At 46.7% G+C, this 18,111-nt stretch overlaps 1 protein-coding gene across 2 annotated transcripts; it reads left to right on the forward strand.

Annotated features, from left to right (window-relative positions):
* Positions 1–100: 100 nt before the first annotated feature.
* CDS2 (CDP-diacylglycerol synthase 2) lies at positions 101–17,283 on the forward strand. 2 transcript variants are annotated; one of them, XM_072357268.1, is made up of 13 exons: positions 101–511; positions 7,103–7,251; positions 7,640–7,736; positions 7,853–7,950; positions 8,640–8,779; positions 8,865–8,923; positions 9,560–9,642; positions 10,615–10,702; positions 10,927–10,995; positions 11,647–11,799; positions 12,019–12,138; positions 12,801–12,904; positions 13,522–17,283. In XM_072357268.1, exons 1-13 carry the CDS (start codon positions 461–463, stop codon positions 13,649–13,651), a joined length of 1,341 nt encoding a protein of 446 aa, XP_072213369.1. In that variant the 5' UTR covers positions 101–460; the 3' UTR covers positions 13,652–17,283. The 2 variants fall into 2 exon arrangements, with proteins under 2 accessions (XP_072213369.1, XP_072213370.1); XM_072357269.1 differs by having other exon boundaries at positions 349–511; positions 7,109–7,251.
* The last annotated feature ends 828 nt before the right edge of the window (positions 17,284–18,111 follow it).

Here is an 18,111-nt window from a genome sequence, read left to right on the forward strand (position 1 = left end):
GACAGATGCTGACCAATCAGACCAATCGTGACGCCCCTCCTACGGCTTCATCCCGCCCCTTCATCCCAGTCGAGCCAATCAGCGTACGTCTTACAGCACCGCCCCCCGCCTCGCCGTGAAGCGATGGCGGCGGGGCCTGTGAGGCCTGGAAGAAACTCCGGGCCTTAAGAGAACGCTGAGGGGAATCCCTTTCGGAAACAAAGCGGCCATGATGCAGACAGCCGCTCTCCGGCCACAGACAGCCGCTCTCCGGCCTATAAACAGCCGCTCTCCGGCACTCGGAGCCGTTTTCCCTCCTCCACCACAGCGGCACCCGCTTTACATCCGGGTACAAATGGGCGTGGCCACATAGCCCCGCCCCTTTCTGCCATTCCGCCGCTGTGATTGGCGGGCGGCTCTCGCTCCTCTCCCTCTCCCTGGCGGTGCGCGGAGCGGTGCGGAGCTGCGGGAGGCGGCCGGGATGAGCGAGCTGCGGCAACGGCTGTGCGGGGAGCGGGAGGCGGAGGAGAAGGTGGGTAACAACGGAGGGGTGAAGCCTTCTGAGAAGGGATGGGGGTGTAGAGGGGCTGGGCCTCGGCTCTGGGGGCTGAGCGGGAGCCCCTGACGCAGAGGCCCAGGCCGGGTGTAGCTCGTTGGGTTCGGTGCTTGAAGGACCCTTTCCAACTGAAATCCGTATCGTTCCATGGCTGTGTGACCATCCAGGACCTTCTCAGCCCGTTTAATGGTTCTCTTTAAGCATCCTTCCAACCCAAACCCAAGTCCTGCGATCTTTAAGGACAGCGACCCAAACCATCTCAACACTTTTACAGCCTTTAAGGTCCTTTCCAACCCAAGCCATGCTGTGATCCTTTGTGCCTTACTCAAGTGTAAAGGAACAAGAGGAAACAGTCCCAAAAGGGTTTATCTAAGCAGATTACAACCTCAGGATCACAACTGAAGAGCAGTTCTTTGCTGTCTTCCAAGTGTTTTGGGGCAGCCCAATGCTTGCCTATAGTAGCACCGTGTTGATGTGATTCCTCTGCTGATGCACGAAGGATTCAGAGCAGCGTGAAGTCGTCGTGCAAAACTCTCTTCTTCAATCAAAATGCTGCATTTAATGCTGCTAAATGTTCCTTTCGTGCTGTTTTAAATGTCAGGTTAACGCTTGTTGGGAGCTGTGTTTAAGTAAGCTTGCTGGTTCCAATGGGCTGAGGGTGGGTATTGAAATGGAGAGCGCAGACAGCATCAAGAATGGATTTCCTTCGTGTAGATCCGAGGTTTTGCCTTGTTTTTATCTCTTATATGCAGCCGTCCAACATCCAGATCTCCATAAGACTGCTCTTATTTCACTGCTGTGCCCAGAGCAGAATTTAAGCTCATTTGTCTCACTTGGAATTGACTTTGCAGCAGAAAAATCTTCAGGGACTTTTTTATATTCCAGAACTTTAGTGGGAGTTGGAAGGCATCCCTCAGAAGCTTGCAAGCACCGGTGCTGCTTCGCTGGTATGCAAACAAACTCCCTCAGCCAAGCTGCGATCTTGCTTTAGCTGCTTGTGATGTGTTCCTAAGGAAGGTCAGAGGGCTGCTATTTTGAGTGCAATCCTGTTATCTTCAGGCAAGTGCGCTTTTTAAACACACTGAGCCTCCTAAAGGGCTTCTCTCATATTACCTTGGGGTTGATAGCTTGAAGCATCCTTAGGAGAAAGAGGGTTAATGTTTGTGTCGTGCTGCTCGGCTTAAATGAGTTGCAAGGGGGGGGGAATAAAGCTGTTTTTAGCTAGTGAAGAGCTGCTCCTCCCAGGTGCTGAGCATCATGTCTCTTAATAAGAGCAGGCAGCTGCAGGAGGCAGAGAATTTCCTCATGCTGTTACAGCAATCCTGGTAGGAGGTTACCTGGTAACAGCAAAAGTGCATTAGAAAAACTGTACAGCATTGCATTTCTTAGGGCAATACGCTTCTATAGCAGGCTTGTCTTCTATACCATTAAACTGTTGTGTTGTAGAGCTTGGTAATGCCTGGTAGAGGCTGGGAGTAATGGATATAAAGCCAACACAGCAGAGTTTCATGTGCTTTGTGTGCCCAGTCTTGCTGTCAGCAGAGGAGATCCCCGTTTCTGCTTTGTCATTCACTTGGCATTGCCGTGGTTCATCCATATTTGTATTTTACAGAAGCTTATCTGCTCAACTTTTCAGCTTATCCGATAGAAACAAGTGAAAAGGAGACGTGAATGTCCAGGTTGGTTTTAAGAATAGACTCGGAAAGTTGTGTTTTTTTGACTCGTTTTCACTTGGCTCCTTTTTGATAGCGGAAAGGAAGAGGGTGGTTTCACTTTCTGGTCCCATAAGCCTTGCACAGCGTCACAGCTTTGATGTTGTCCTCCCCTTTGACACAGAGAAATGCGTGTAGCAGAAACCGTGCTGCTTCAGTCCAGCCCATCATGCAAGAACGTTCCAAACTCAGTTTTGCAGAGCTGTTGTGCAACACGCGCTCTTTGTCTCAATACGAACAAGGCAACATCTGTTTGATGAGTGAACTCCAGCTGATCTCTCTAGTTTAAAAAAGCAGGGAAACTTGTGCTTGGTGCCCAATTCTTTTTGCCTAAATAAGTGGCGGTTGCCTGAAATCCAGAGAGGATCTCGTCCATCTTTCCCATGGAAGGAGCAGAGGGCAGGGCTATTTAGAGGCAGGCTTATCTGAGCTGCAGCTCACACCCTTACGTCACTTGTGGTTGTGTTTACCCACCTCTTTGTCACGGGCAGTCAATGCCTTGCTGGAAAACGCTGTCTCTCTTCCTGGGCAGCATTTGGGTACCGTGTTCCACCCGCAGCAGCCAGGGATGCTCATTTCTTGTCGAAACAGTGAGTGCAAGGAGTGTTGTTTCACTGCCATGAGGCCTTAAGGAGCAAGGGCAAAAGGTTTCCATGCTTAGGAAAAGGTTTTGATTTCCTTCAGGTGTCATTTCACTGCTTCTTTTTGCTCTCCTCCGAACAGCCTTCCTCCTAGTGATGCCAGGCAAGTTTAACCCTTCAAAAAGGATTGGATGAATCCTTCCCATCTGTAAGGAGCTGTGTGCATGACCGAGCGAGCACGGAGACTCTCAGCACCGAGCTTAAACACTGTTACTCAACCCTTTGGGCTGCTTCAGAGCTGCCTTCTGGTTCCCATCTTTATGTAAGGGTGAGGTGATTTCTTTTTGGCTGCCCCAGAGGGCCACATTTCCAAAGCTCACTTAGCAGCATTGGGTGAGTTGCTGTTATCTCCAGGCAGGTGGCTGCTTGCTAAAGCATTCTTATAGAACTGGGAGCTTCTTCCTCAGCTCCTTCTCACTGCTCCAGCCGTCTGCCTTCATTCCCTGCTGTGTCTTTTGATGATGGCTGGAGCCCATGCCTTTGGATGGATTTTTTTGTGCTCTCTTTGGCTTACAGCTTGAGGTCAGGGCTCAGCCCACTGACAAAGAGGGAAGCTGTGATGAAGTGCTTGTGGTTCCCTTCCTGGAGGGGCTGTGTCCTTCCCTAAACAGATCAGCTTCTCTGCCTACCGACTGTACATTTAGCAGTGAGAAAACTACTCTATCGTCCTGCTGGAGGATATGGATAGAGGAATGGGAACGAGGTGGCATCACAGGCAGCAAATGAACTGGACTAGTAAGATGTTTTTCTGGTTAGGCCTTGGAAAAACACATCTAACTCTGAAGGAATTGAGGGTCAGATGCCATCAGCCTCTGCAAGCTCTCATTTCGGAGGACAAAAATAGACTTTTCCTGTACTAACCTTCTGATGCAAATAAAGTACGTGTTGGTGCAGAGCAGTTTGTTCTCTCTCTTTTGTTTCTCACAGCTCTTCCAAATAACAGATCAAAACCTTTGTGTGCAGACGTGGCTCCAAGGTGGGGTAGAGCTGCTTTCAGACAACGGATCTCAGAGGTGCTTGGGAGATTTATATCTTGTTTCTGTCTCTGCAGGGATGGTGAGGGCTGCTGGCTCAATGAATGCTGTGATAGGAGGGGGGCACCAATTAAAGCCAGGAGAAGCCGGCACTGAAGCCTCTAAAACATCCCTTCAAGTGTTATAAGGGAGGAGGCAGGTTGTGTTCTTAACAGTAGGAAGTTCAGAGGGAATGCCAGAACAAGCAATCTATTTTTGTGCTCTTTTGTGTACAGTAGCTTCTCTAAAGGACACAAAACCCGCTGCATTTATCTTCCTTGATATCCTGGAATATACAGAGCCCAGAGTGTGTGCTGAGGTGGGGACCAGGCAGAGGATTAGCCAGATGAGTCACAGGGATGTGCAACTTGACATCAATCATATTTGCTGACACTGAGCTCGGGTTCTCCTGTCAGATAGTTGTTATGCTGAATGCAAACTATGCATCCCTCTGATCACATCCCGCTGGCAAGCTGAGCTTGCTTCGTGTTCAAAACAAAATGAGTGGCTTTGGGAACATGAGATGGCAGTGGGTGTTTTCGTAGCTCTTTCAGCCTCTGTGCAAACATTTTACCCTTTTTGTGATGTTATCTGCTCCTGGTTTCAGTGCATAATCATGCCCTGATTTCTATGAGTGCTTTCCATTGAAGTATGTTTTACAAGGGGGTTGGGGAAAGGAGTCCCATATCACCTTTGAGGTCTTTGGCATCTGCTGTTGGAGATGGGGGCTGCTGTGTAGGTATAGCAGTGAGAAAGGGGGACAGGGGGGCAGAGCAGGCAGCTTTACTGGACATGGGACATTAAACCACTTCTGAAAAACACTGGGATTTTCATATCTGAAGCTGTTAGGTTTGTATCCATCAGACTCATTATCTTGGCCTTGGTTCTGTAAATGTGGATGAGAATAACAGAGGCATTAATAGAGTTGGTCCCTGTTGTTCTGGCTGTCAATTGCAATGCTTCGTGCTTTATTCTGTTCTTTAATGGTGTATTGGCACTTTCCATCACTGTGTTTTGTTGGCCTGGCAGAAAGTCTAAATAAAGCAGTGCTTTGCTTCAAGCAAGGTGCACAAAGAATAGAATTTCTTCATTTAATCTACCAGCACTGAATACTGAACTGTATCTCTTTACCGGGCAGAAAATGTTTGGCAGGGAAATAGCTCACTTGTTTCTATGGCAACTGAGATCATGTCACGGATACTTGGGGGTTGGGGAAATGTGCTCACAGCTTCTGCTGCAAGAAAACCCTTTGGAAACGCGAGCACTAATTTCGTATCTCTTGCTTATAGGAGTTAAGCTGTTTAAGAGAAGCTAAGACAACTCGCTTCCCCACGATTCTTGTCTTTAGGGTGGTAAAATATCAGTGTACAAGGAATGATCATTTGGGCTATGGCAGAGATCTGTGCCCATCCCAACAGCTGCTAGCTTGGCTCTTTGCAGCATCCCATTCTTCTTTCCCTTGAGCTATGCAGTTGCTTTTATCCTTCCTATTCTGGGCCAGGAATGGAAGAGAGAAAGACATCAGTGCTCATTCCCTTTCTTTTGGTCCCTGAGCACTCTGTGAAACTTTTGATCCTCTGCACCACAAACAGGGAACAATTTGCCTGCCTTGCACTTAGCCCTGCAATGTTAGTGCTTTGGGAATAGGATGCAGGGATGCTGGCTTGGGTCTGCAGTCTCATTGCAGCCTTTAGTCCTTTTATCACATTGCCAGTGACTTGTGCAATCCGATAAATACTTGGCCTGCATTAAAATTCTACTTAAGGTTTTTGATTTCAGCTTGCATAGATAATGCCTGTTAAGTATCTATGTGCTTCCATGCTCATTTAAATGGAATCAATCACTAAGATTTTTCTTTCATAGATCCCTCCTATTCTTGAAGGTAACTTGGAAGTCCAGAAGGAGAAACTGAACTAAAGCCAAGCTGTATTTCTTCACCCCCCTCGTGAGTGCAGGCAGAGATGTTTGTTTTAGGTCTCCTCTTTGTCTCCAGCCCGTGGGGATGGGAAGGAGCAAGTGCAGAGCCTGGTGAGGAAGAGGCATCGTGGATGTGATGGGTGCATTGCTGGCTCTCCACATGCCTGCAGAAGCACCATTGTATTTTTAGCTGCCTCCATCTGACAGCACGAAGCTGTCCTGGTCTGTTCTAAGAACCTGGCCTGCAGCCCATGCTACCTTACAGCTGGGGAGCAATTATCCTTTCCTGCCTTAACTAAGGGAAATGCCACTCAAGTCTCGCTGCTCCACTGAACTACAAATACCCTCTCAATTTGGATACAGCAAACCACTCCCAGTGTTTATATTGGTGGGGTCTCTGCTTTTTGACTATGGGAGAGCCCAGAGGGCTGCAGCATTCCAAAAGGTTGCAATTGTCTTGTTTGCAGGAGGTTGCTTATAATCCTTTTTCTACCACCGGTCTTCAGTAACATCTTGCCTCACCTTTATTTGTTTACTCCCAAATGCAGGACTTTGTGCCGGGCTCTTGAGCAATAACACAGGGGGCAGGAACAGCAGGTGGTATCTCTTTCCTCTACACGTTTCTCCTGTGGCCAGAGAGGATGGCTGGGCCTGAGTGATAAGCCACGTTCTTCCTCTTCAGCTTTCTGAGGATGGGCTCGGTGTTATTTTTAGTGCCCGCATATTAAGTTAGCACTTGAAAAGTCTGTCTGGAAGCCTTGAGCCCGTCTACTTGGAGGCTTTTCTTTCTGTCTAATTTGGGCAATGCTGCATTCTTGGAGATCTGCCCTGGGGATTGAGAGACCTTGTAAAAATTCCTGCTAACAAGCTTGTGTCCCTCGTGCACTTGCTGTACTTTCAGATGCTTCTTAATCAACTGCAAAGTGTTTTTTAACTGTTCAGAGGAAACAGATCCTTTCCTGTAGTCACTGCTGAGGATGCCAGAGTGTAAAGTGCATCATGGAAATCACCTATAACATGTAATGTTCGTGTTTTAGGTGACTGGTTTCCTGTCCTCTTCCTCTCCTGTTTGCAGAAGCAGAATGGCAGTAGGTGTTGCATCCTGAAGGGACCTTGCAGCTCCCTATCCCTGGTGTGAGATGGTTGCCCCCACCAGCTCAGGCTTCCCCAGGTTCCATCCAGCCTGGCCTTGGGCACCTTCAGGGATGGGACACTCACAGCTCCTTCTCTGGGCCAAATTCATCATTGTCACTGCACCTAATAAAGCTTTTCTCTCTCTTTAAGTTGCAGGAGTCAGAATCTGAGAACAAGCTGGATGGAGAGACAGCATCAGACAGCGAAAGCAAGTCTGAATTTGGAGGATCACCCCCAGTGCCAACATCAGATGACACTCCAGAGGTCCTGAACAGAGCTCTCTCCAACCTGTCCTCAAGGTAGCCCTCACTCAGCGTTGTTCTGCTCCGCTGCCAGGGCCCCTGTGTTTGCCATGTGGCTTTCCACGCCCTGGCAGTGTGGTGATGGCTGCTGGAAGCTGAATGAGCAGCTCCTGGTAGTGCTGCCCTCTGCCTATCTCACATGCAAACAGGAAGGTGTCCCTGAGGCCACAGGTAGCGGAAAGTGATGGTAATGGTATCACTAGCAGAGCAGCGTGCTCAAGGCTGCTCTGCATGGGACCAGGGCAGAAGAGTGCTATAGGAGAAGAAATCTGGGGTTTCCAAGGCTCAGTTTCCTGTTTTCATGATATGCAGAGAACAGAAGTGCTATCCTGCTTCCTTACTTTGCTTTGGCTTTCTCTAACTTCTTTTCTTCTCTGTGACCTAGATGGAAGAATTGGTGGGTAAGAGGCATCCTCACCCTTGCAATGATCACGTTCTTCTTCATCATCATCTACCTGGGACCCATGGTCTTAATGACAATAGTAAGTGTTCACAGCAGTTGCTGGGGCTGACGGCTTCCTGTTTTGGAATGTTTTGTCAGTTTTTGAGGAAGGAATTGTTTCATTGTGTTACATCTTGCTGCTGTTTCTTTGTGTAGGTGATGTGTGTCCAGATCAAATGTTTCCATGAGATTATCACTATTGGCTATAATGTGTATCACTCGTATGACCTGCCCTGGTTCAGGACACTCAGCTGGTGAGTAGGGAGACTACTCGTCTCCCATTGCTTGTGTGCAGCTTCACTTCATTGCAGACAGGAAACTCCAAACCAGAGCCCGTGGGATTGCTGTGTGTTGACCAGTGTAATATGTTAGCAGCTCTTGTAGTGTGGGGGAAAAAGCTTTCTCTAGATTATGATGTATTTTGATAGAACTTGTGCTGATAAAGTTGATCCCATTGTTTATGAAGCATGGATGTTTGAGTCCCATGATTTGTGCAAGGGACAGCATTGACAGTCACTGCTAAGTGACAGACATGGTTGCTGGGATGGGTGATTGTGAAGCAGGGCTGAACTGGCTGCCAGAGAGAAGCTGGGGAGAGAGAGAGAGAGCAGTGCTTTTAAGGTATATGGGTGGTGCTTTTAGCATGCAGGAGTTCAGAGGCTTGTTCAGGAGTGCCACCTAAAGGCAGGCAGTCCTTGTGCATCAGAAGGACAAAGCCATACAATGTTAAGGTCCATTGCAGAATGGAGTGATGCTGCCACTCGTTTATTTCTCACCATTTAGAACTGTCACCTTCATTTAAAGTTCTGCCCATCGCTTGCAGGATGGTAGCTCTTTGCAGTGCATAAAAGCAATGTAAAGACTTCAGAAAGTGGCTTTGCATTTCTATGTTTCACTCGGAGCCTTTTAGGGTCCTGCTAATGAGCATCTGCCTTCTCCACAGGTACTTCTTACTCTGTGTTAACTACTTTTTCTATGGTGAGACCGTGACAGATTATTTCTTCACCCTGGTTCAGAGGGAGGAGCCCCTACGAATTCTCAGCAAATACCATCGCTTCATTTCTTTCGCCCTCTACTTAACAGGTAGAGACCACATTTTCTGTTTCTAAACCTGTTTTATTCTTGAAGAAGCGTTTCCTCCATTCACTCTTTTTCTGTCTCTCACCAGGTTTCTGCATGTTTGTCTTGAGCCTGGTGAAGAAGCACTATCGCCTCCAGTTCTACATGGTAAGGTTAAACAGGGGCTGGCTGCCTCCAGCTGGAGGCAGAATGATGAATAATAGAGGCTGCTTGAAAATGTTACGTAGATAAATACATGCTTCTGTACTGCCTGTGTGCTGTAATGCTGCCCCAGAGGAAAGTTGCTGTGATCAGACTGTAGATTTGGGGAGATAACCTGATTGAGTTGAGGGTAGATTGTCTCTGGGGTTGACTGGCTACGTTTCCCTTTTCCCAGATGTCAAAGATATTGCTACTGTTTGACCATCAGTGTATTAAGTTGTGCTTTCCAGTTTAATCAGCACACAGGGATGCAGCTTGGATATCCATCAGTCTTTTGCTTCTCTCAGCTAGTCTGGAGGCTGACTGAGATGTATGGAATAGGGCTAAAGAGCACTTGGTCTGGCAGAACTCTACCCAATGAAGGTCAGCTCTGGGCTTGAGCTGAAGAACATGCCACAAATCACTAGGGGTGGCTGTTCCCTGTTCCACCTAGGGGTGTTTCTCATGGTGCAGGTGCATGCTAGCACATGTGCATGAGCTGTTCTCAGTCTGAGAGGTAGCTAACAGCATCTGATTTCTGCCAGCGGTGCGTGTGAGAGGTGTCTCAAGGCAGGCTGGACTGCATGCTGTCTTCTCTTCCAGTTTGGATGGACCCATGTGACGTTGCTAATTGTTGTTACCCAGTCGCACCTCATCATTCACAACCTGTTTGAAGGAATGATATGGTGAGTTGCTGTGTGTTCTGAGTTGCTTTAATTTCTGCAACCTCATACAGATTATCGTAGAATGATTTGGGTTGGAAGGGGCCCTTAAGGACCATCTCATTCCAACTACTCTGCTGTGGGCAGGGACATCTTTCCCTACATCATGTAGCTTAAAATGCTATCCAAACACCATAATAAGGTCTTCCTGGACCCTCTTATCATGTTTTGAGCGAAAAACTTTTATTATTACCATTTTTCTTAACAAATGACCGAGGACAAAGTGCTTCCTGTTCAGAATAGAAAAGCAAAATATTGAGCAATTCCTCAGGTATTTAGGACTCACTTTGTGCAGAGAGCTGTATTAAAGCATCTGCACATTGCAGTGCATCTCAGGCAGTGCTGGGCCCGTTTCAGTGCCTTCTCTGCCCACCCATATCTAGCAAATGGACAGGAGAGTGCTGCTCAGCACTTGGTTTTGAGCAGAGTTGCCAGCATAATGTTAAAAGCATCAGCATGAAAGAAGGAGATTGCAACCTGTTGCCTTCCCCAGCTTACTCCAGCTGCTTTGCAGAGGGGAAACCCTTTGAAGGATAAGTGCTCTCAGTCTCCATCTTCCCCAGACCACCAGTGCCAGGAACTAATTTCAGCTGCTCTAAAGATTGCATGTTCCTGTGCACTCCTCAGCCAGCCCAGAGTGCTTTGTGAGCAGCCTGCTTAGAGCTGAAGTGTGGCCTTTCTGGGGAGAAAGAAGGCAGCTACCTAACAGCATGCCACGTGTGACGAAAGAAAATGTGCTTAAAACAATCTGTTCAGGGTGCACAACATGCTCTTTAGTCCAGAGCGCTGGAGTGACCTCTGAGATTGTCCTGAGAGCTTCAAGTCATTGCTCCTAACATGTGTGATTGCATTGGATAGGGAGGTATTCATGTGATAGTTAAGCCTTGGAGTTGTCTGATTTGACACTTCGAATGGTTTTGCTTTTCCCCCATGTAGGTTCATCGTCCCGATCTCCTGTGTGATCTGCAATGACATCATGGCATACATGTTTGGCTTCTTCTTTGGCCGCACCCCACTAATCAAGGTTCGTAATTCTTCGGTGAACAGAAGATGCATTTTAGTTTCTTTGGGTCTTAATCCTATGTTCCCTATCTCCAGTTAATCCTGTGTTCCCTATCTCCAGTTTTGTGGCTATTCAGAGGTCTGAACCAAGCCTCCAAATGAAACCTGATGCGTGCCACAGTCTGTGTTGCAGTGAACGTAGGTGCACAGTTTGTAATGATCCCCTTCTTTCTCTCCCTCTGGCAGCTGTCCCCAAAGAAGACCTGGGAGGGTTTTATTGGAGGGTTTTTTGCCACCGTTTTGTTTGGGTTACTGGTAAGTAGCAATTGTGCTGCTTGTTTCTTTGGCTTCCCTATGTGAGGTGACAAGGTGTGGGCTGAAAAGTGCACACAACCTTTAAGCTCTACTGGCTCTTCTCAGAAAATTTACCTTTTTCCAACTGATCTGGATTTGAATTGGTTTGTGGTTCTGTTTTGCACTGTGTGCAGATCCTGTTGATGGAGCAGGACGCTGTAGGAAGTTTTTAGTCCCCATCAGACCCTGTGACATTTCCATTTCTTTAGTTATCCTTAAAACATTCTCTTGTACCATGAAGGGGAAGAGACTACAGCATTCCCACTGATGCTGTATGTGGGTACAGCCAAAGCATCTGGGGCTGCTGTTGGATAAATGCCTGTTTCAAAGGCTCCCTTCTTTCAAAAGGGAACTCTGTGCTCTTGGAATATTACCTGGTTTGGTGTCAATGTGTGTATGTGTGGTTGCATCCATCAGCTCAGCCAAACAGCACAACCTGTCTCAATTTGTAGAGAGCTCTGATCACCGCTTGCTGAACAGATGCAATTACTACACAGAAATATCCATGTCTCCTTGAGTGGCCTTTTCCCCTAAGAGCATCTCGGCCTCATTGCTCAGGAAGATGTTAATTGTCATTTCTCTTATTGCATCTTTATTTCTCTCCTTTTCAAGCTGTCCTATGTGATGTCTGGGTACCGGTGCTTCACTTGTCCTGTGGAGTTCAACAATGACACCAACAGCTTCACAGTGGACTGTGAGCCATCAGAGCTATTCCAGCTACAGGAGTACAACATCCCCTTGGTGCTGCAGTCTGTGGTGGGCTGGGTAGGACTCTCTGTATTTATTGAGGCCTTATTTATTGTGATAGGAACGTGAGGAAAAAAGATCAGTGCTTGATTTTGGTGGTATTCAAAAGGAGATGACATCCAGAAGAAAGGGGGGGGGGTTTAGTGGTGCTCCATTTGGATTGAAGACTCAGTGCAGTGCTATTCTAGATGGAAATCCTTCTCTGACACATTGTGTTGGCTTTTTTCTCCCTTGCAGAAGACAGTCCGGATGTACCCCTTCCAAATCCACAGCATTGCACTGTCTACTTTTGCCTCCCTTATTGGACCATTTGGTGGCTTCTTTGCTAGTGGATTTAAGAGAGCCTTCAAAATTAAGGTGAGGATGTGCACCATCATCTGCAGCAAATAATAAGTAAATAAGACTGAAAGTAAATAAGTAAATAAGACTTGAACGGTTATTGCCACTCTGAACAGTCTCTCCAAGAAGACAAGTTGGGAGCTTTGGGAAGGGAGAGAATGTTCAATAATAGAGCAGTGGGGCATGATTCAGTTTTCTGGGTATGTTTTGCTTTTTTTTTTCTTAGTTCTATTTAATGGATGTGAAGAGGGACCTTAAAATCTCAACTGCAATATTCCAGACACTTCTTTGGTGCGGAATTGGAGGTAGATGAATAAAGCATCCTGACTCAGTCAGGATATTCTGCAGTCTGAGGCTTGCTTTGATGTCTTGCAGGCTGGTTTTAGGTACAAACGATCTCTGTGCAGCTAAGATAAAGGCAGGAGATAAACACTGGCCTTCCTTGACCTCTGAGTGGCGGATCTGAGTGAAGCCTTTTAGTCCTCAGGCACTGGTGGCCTTCATAAAGGAGAAACGTTTAGAACCAGAGGGGAGAGATCAAGCAGAATTTCTTCTTAGTCAAACTTTTGCCTTCTGGGAAGAATTAGAGGATGGGTGTGAGCATGGCACATAGGTATAATTAAGTAAATACAGGTAATGGGCATCTGAAACGTTAATGTAATCCTTTCTGCTTTGCGCAGGACTTTGCCAACACAATTCCAGGGCATGGAGGTATCATGGATCGCTTTGACTGTCAGTATCTGATGGCTACCTTTGTGAACGTGTACATTGCGAGCTTCATCAGGTATTTATTGCTTTTCAGTGAAGTCTTGGGGACTTACTCAAACTCAAGTGCCATGCAGTGCAGGTTTGCAATATGAGACAGTTGATAATCCTGTGAGATAAATGTCTAAAAACACAAGACAAGGAAAGAGAAAGAAGAGGGGCCTGAAAAGGGAAGTGTCTTCCCAAACAGTCACATAGAGCTGGCAACACAATCAGTTTCCTGAGGTCTGTTACTCCAATCCTCTTGCATGTCCCTTCTGCATTCCTGTGAACCTCAAACAGGGTTTCCCCTGAGCTGACCAAGCAGCAAAGCTTTAGTCCTGTTGCAGCATACAGATATTCAAGAACAGAAGCCCACGGATGCACAGAAGCTGTACTGAAGGAGATGAGGAACTGAATTTACATGAGTGTTTTTATTCTAGAGGGGGAGCACCTGTTAATAGCACAAAATTCAGGGCCCTGTTGAAACAGATTAGGTTTGGTTGTTGGTTTTGTTTACAGCTCAGCATTCTGTCTCTTTGTAATCCATTTCCCCATCTCCAAATTGGATTCCCTGGGAAAAACTCCTATGAATGAATAGGCATTTGGGTTCCCAGAGCACTGGGACTCACTGGTAACGATGTCTTTGTGTTTCAGAGGTCCTAACCCGAGCAAACTGATCCAGCAGTTCTTAACCTTGAGGCCAGACCAGCAGCTGCACATCTTCAACACGCTAAAAGCACACCTGCTGGACAAGGGAGTGTTAGTTGGCTCAGAGGACGCATAGACAGCCATGTGATTTGGAACAGGACTGAAAACAGACAAGCCTCCCCATGGAAATTCCTGGCTTGCCTGATTTAAGACAATAACAAGGCCTCATTTCACTGTAACTTTTCTTCCTTTCTTGGTAAATGTCTGCATTTGTGTTGGTTTTTCTTTGTTTTTTTTGTTTTTTAATATATATTTATATAGCTTTGGTTCAAATGAGCAAATCTGAGTTTGTAGCTGGAAAGGAATGAAGAATTGGAAGGAGTTGGGTGAAGTAAGAGGTTACAACTGTCCTTGCGGTCAGTCCTCAATCACTGATGCAGACGTGGGTAGAGCTGAACTTTTCCTGTGAGTGCTTTTATGCAGGGAATACACAACTGTACTGTCCGCACAGCTGGCTCTGCCTATGGGAGCCATGAAGATGAAGCCATACAGCATCTCTAGGTGCTGTTCCAGGCTGTGTTTGTGGTGGCAGCTCTGGAGACCTTAATTTTCTCCAGTGGTGACTGTGAATGTTCACTTTCCTAAGAGGTCACATCCACACATGCCTGTGTGCAGCCCCTTGGAGACTGTGCACAGCAAGCACAAGGCTCAATTAGTTGGAAGAGGACCTTGTACTAACCCAGCAATAGTTCCTCTGCCCAGTTGGGCGCGTGTCTCTATTGTCACTTGCTGTTCCTGCCAGTGCTTCCCACATTCTCCTCTTCTAGCTGATATTTTGGCTAATAGGATCTTTTTTAACCTATGAAATAGGAAATGAACCAGGAGGAAAGAATTGAGAAGCTGGTAGTTGGAATGTGGGAGGTTCAGATTGCTTCAAAACTGCATCGAGTAAAAAGGTTTTAAAGAGCATCTAAGATTCATCGAGTAAATCCTGCCACGTAAAAACAACCTTGTAAATAACTTGGTTCCCATTTCCTCACTCGAATAACCTTTAAGAAACATCAAACCACGCTTCTCTTTGTCTTTTCCATTTCTTGATGGTTGGAAACCCTACACTGGGATATTATACCCAGCTTGGAGAGCAGTTTCCAACTTGGTTTTGTTTCTGAACCATGCAGGTTGGGGCTGCAGCATCACACGGGTGCTGTCAGCTGGGTATTTCATTTTACTTTCAGGGATCATGGCTGTCACCTGTTTGTTACTTGAGTTTCTACATGTTGTGCTGCTGAGTTTTATCACGGTCTGTGTTGCATTTCAGTCTGGGTTCATTTACCCGCAGGCTTCTTGTCCTGCTTTGCTTACTGAATCTTGTCATCAATAGGTTGCACTTAAGAGCTGGAGGTTTTATCAAGCTGTTTTCCTTTGTGTTGTCATGCTTTTGAGTTATTTTAAAGAGCCCTAAAGGTCGCACAACTTATTTGCTCTTTTAGTGACCAGATAGTGAGAATATCCCCGACTTACTCTAAGGTTTTATGCAATGTTCTCATGGAGATTTTACTTCTTCTCATCATTTGTGCACAAGAGAGAGAAACTTTTCCTTATTTTTAACCCAGGGAGCAAATGTCAGGGAAAGATAATACAGAAATACATTGTTTTCAAGTGATTGCTGTCATAAACCTTAGACACAGACACTCCCCCACCCCCCAACATGGAGACTTTACATGCTGCAAACCAGCAAAGCATCAGCAGGAAGTAAAAACACCTGCAAGCTTTTTCATGCTCCATATTCTGATTCTGCTCTTGCTTTCATCCACCCTAAAAGAGTGGATAGGAGAACACAAGTGTGCTTGTGTAAATACAGGAGTAGATCCTGGTCTTTCTCTTCTTTCTCTACAACTCTGTGTGATATATTCTGCTTTATCTCCCTAAACAGGAGCTGTGGGGGAGAAGTGTGTTGCCCATTGCACTGCAAATACAGGTGTTGGTGAAGAGGAGGAAGGAAGGACTGTTTCCTTCCTGCTGCCATCTGCTGGCAAGGCTCAGGGCTGCTCTATGGGATCAATTCAGGATTAGTGTTTCATTAACACCAACAGTATAGATGCTTTCCTGTATCAGTTGTGGAGCCTGATCTAATCCAGCCTGAATCAGGCAGGGATTTATTTTGTGTTGGCTCGGAGGATGTTGTTCCAAGCCCTGCATTAGAAAAGCAGAGGGGAGAATGAAAATGCTTCCGTCTTGCTTTGCACAGAGCAGATAATTCGGGCAGCGTTTTGCACTTCCCAAAACCCTTTACATACTGTGTTGTTGGGGCTGAAGTGTGTCCTCAGAAGAAGCTACAGTGTTGATAGATACAACAAAAGCATCCTGCTCTTTATAACCATACATTTATCACACAGGTCTCTAGTCTCCTGCTCAAACCTTTCGTCCTTCTTTAGTTGTAATTTGTAGGGCAAAAAACAAACAAACAACCCAAACCTTCGTGCATGCTTTTGATTTGAAGTAGCATTAGGGCCTTCTTCGTGGTGCAGTGCTGCGTGTGGACGCTGGAGGGCAAAGCAGCTGCATTTATGGGCTGTGTTGTGCTCGGAGAGGAGCAGCACTGATGCCTGGGGGTGACTTTGTGCTGAGCTCGCAGCTTTCTTCTTCCTTCCTCCCCAGTAATACAGAGAGGGCGAGCATAAAGCTACATGGCAATGGTGCACTCGGGTTTAGTTGTAACTGAATGGGACTGCCGCATTCATATGGGAAATGGAGGAGGATATGAGAGGAGAGCTCTTCTCATTGCTTTAAGCCTTGCAGGAGCTTAGCCTTGCTGCCAGGACTGTAACTTTGGAGGCCACATAGACACTGGGTAAGGCAGTGCATGATCCTTATGTGGTTTTCCAGCTGCAGGACTCAAGCTTGGGCATTGCACAGTCGTTTTGCTCTCAGTGAGCTCCATAGCTGGAGCTGTTCCTTCCTCTTGGGCAGCAGAGCAGCAAGGCTGAACTCTAAGCATCCATGGTGGTTATCTAGGGAAGAGGATCAGATGCTGGTGTGCTCTGCAGCACTGACGGGCTGTGTGGTTGAGCACTGAATGGGTTTGGGTGAGAATTTGCTTCTCTGAGCCTGGCTGTGGGCTGAATGAGCTCGCAGCTCGGCTGCGTTCTGAGTGTGACCTGCAGTGAGACATTGGCACCTAGTTGTGGTGTGAGGTGTTACATCCTGTACCCACCTCCGTGTGCTGTTTAGGTCTTGGTGGTGATGGGCTCTGGGACTTGCTGATGCTGATATGGAAGGGTCTTTATGTGGCTCATAAAGCTGCAGATCCCAGCACTTGGTGCCAGATTGGGGACTGCCAGTGTCAGAGACACCCAGGTGCATTCAGATGGCAATGCATGTTCCCCATCCCTCCTCCTTCCTCCTCCTCTGACCACACAGCCCTATAGGAGGAAGGCAGAGCCCTGTGAAACCATCCCTACACCTCATCCAGACCCCTCTGCCTCACAGAAAGCATCGTGTGAAGGCTCTGCCCTCTGTCCCCATCCCCAGCTGCATCCTGTGTTCCCGTTGTGGTTGTAGGCTCCTATTCTCCAGACCTGACCTGGGAGTTCCTCCATCTGCTTCTTTTCTCTGTGCATCGTTCTTTCAGTTCATGTTTTAGCTACACATGTAGAGTTGCCTTTCTTTGACAAGGATGTCCGAATGTGATATATTGTATATTTTAAAGTATTTACCCTATTTATATACTATATGTTACTGTTCAATAAATATAAGTTCCATTGTCTAGAGTGGAGTTTTATTCAGCCATGCTAAGGGAGATCCTGCTTTGCTTTCAACAGACTGATCTGCTTCTGCAATAACTTTCCTATCTCCCATTTCTTGCTCTCCTTCCTGGGGTGCTGTGGGGTGGGAGCTGCCATCAGATCACATCCCCATCCCATAAAGGCTGAAGGAAGCACGACCAAGTGCTGCACATCCACTCATTTTGCCATAAGGCTTTGACTGGGAATGCTGGAATTCCAGTTAGCATCAATCATTGCTTCCTATCAGCCATTCCTATTGACTCATTTGGGTCAGGAGGGCAGAATCCTTCTGCGTACCCCAGCGAAACACCCCATTTTTAGCTCTGCTGTTATTTTGCCTGTTGTTTGACTTATCAACTAACCTAAACCATGCAATCAGCAGCTTGCTTCCTGTCACACTGTCTGCACGTTCTGAGACAAATCCATCCTCCAGCAACACCAAAATACGTCCTTCTCTGTAGCAAACTTGACTCTACAGCCCCAAATCTGGTGCTGCGATGCATCTTCCATGAAGGATCTACGTGGATAGAAAGAGATTTGCTGAACAGCCCCATGCAATGTTTATATGGAACAACTGCAGCCATTAATAAGAGGTGCTGAAAGATCCCTTGGTGTTGAATCTGTGTTGGAAAATGGGTTAAAATGTGTCTGTGAGCAGCTTGCAGGCACACAGCATTGGGCTGAACTGTATGGGTTTGAGTTGAAGCTCTTGCTGTGCTGTTTCCTTTCCGGAGGGGAGGGAGGTACAGTGTAGCATCCTGTTCACACCAGGCTTCTGTAGAAAAAAAAGAACAGATTGAAAAGAGAGAAA

This window comes from Excalfactoria chinensis, chromosome 25 (genome assembly GCF_039878825.1).
Source record: "Excalfactoria chinensis isolate bCotChi1 chromosome 25, bCotChi1.hap2, whole genome shotgun sequence".
Lineage (NCBI taxonomy): Eukaryota > Metazoa > Chordata > Aves > Galliformes > Phasianidae > Excalfactoria > Excalfactoria chinensis.

Bases quoted from the DNA above. Each gene is read 5' to 3' on its own strand.
- CDS2 (XM_072357268.1), top strand. From the start codon at position 461: ATGAGCGAGCTGCGGCAACGGCTGTGCGGGGAGCGGGAGGCGGAGGAG. The intron at 8,924-9,559 runs GTAAGGTTAAAC...CTTCTCTTCCAG, and splicing joins ATCGCCTCCAGTTCTACATG to TTTGGATGGACCCATGTGAC. The intron at 9,643-10,614 runs GTGAGTTGCTGT...TCCCCCATGTAG, and splicing joins CTGTTTGAAGGAATGATATG to GTTCATCGTCCCGATCTCCT.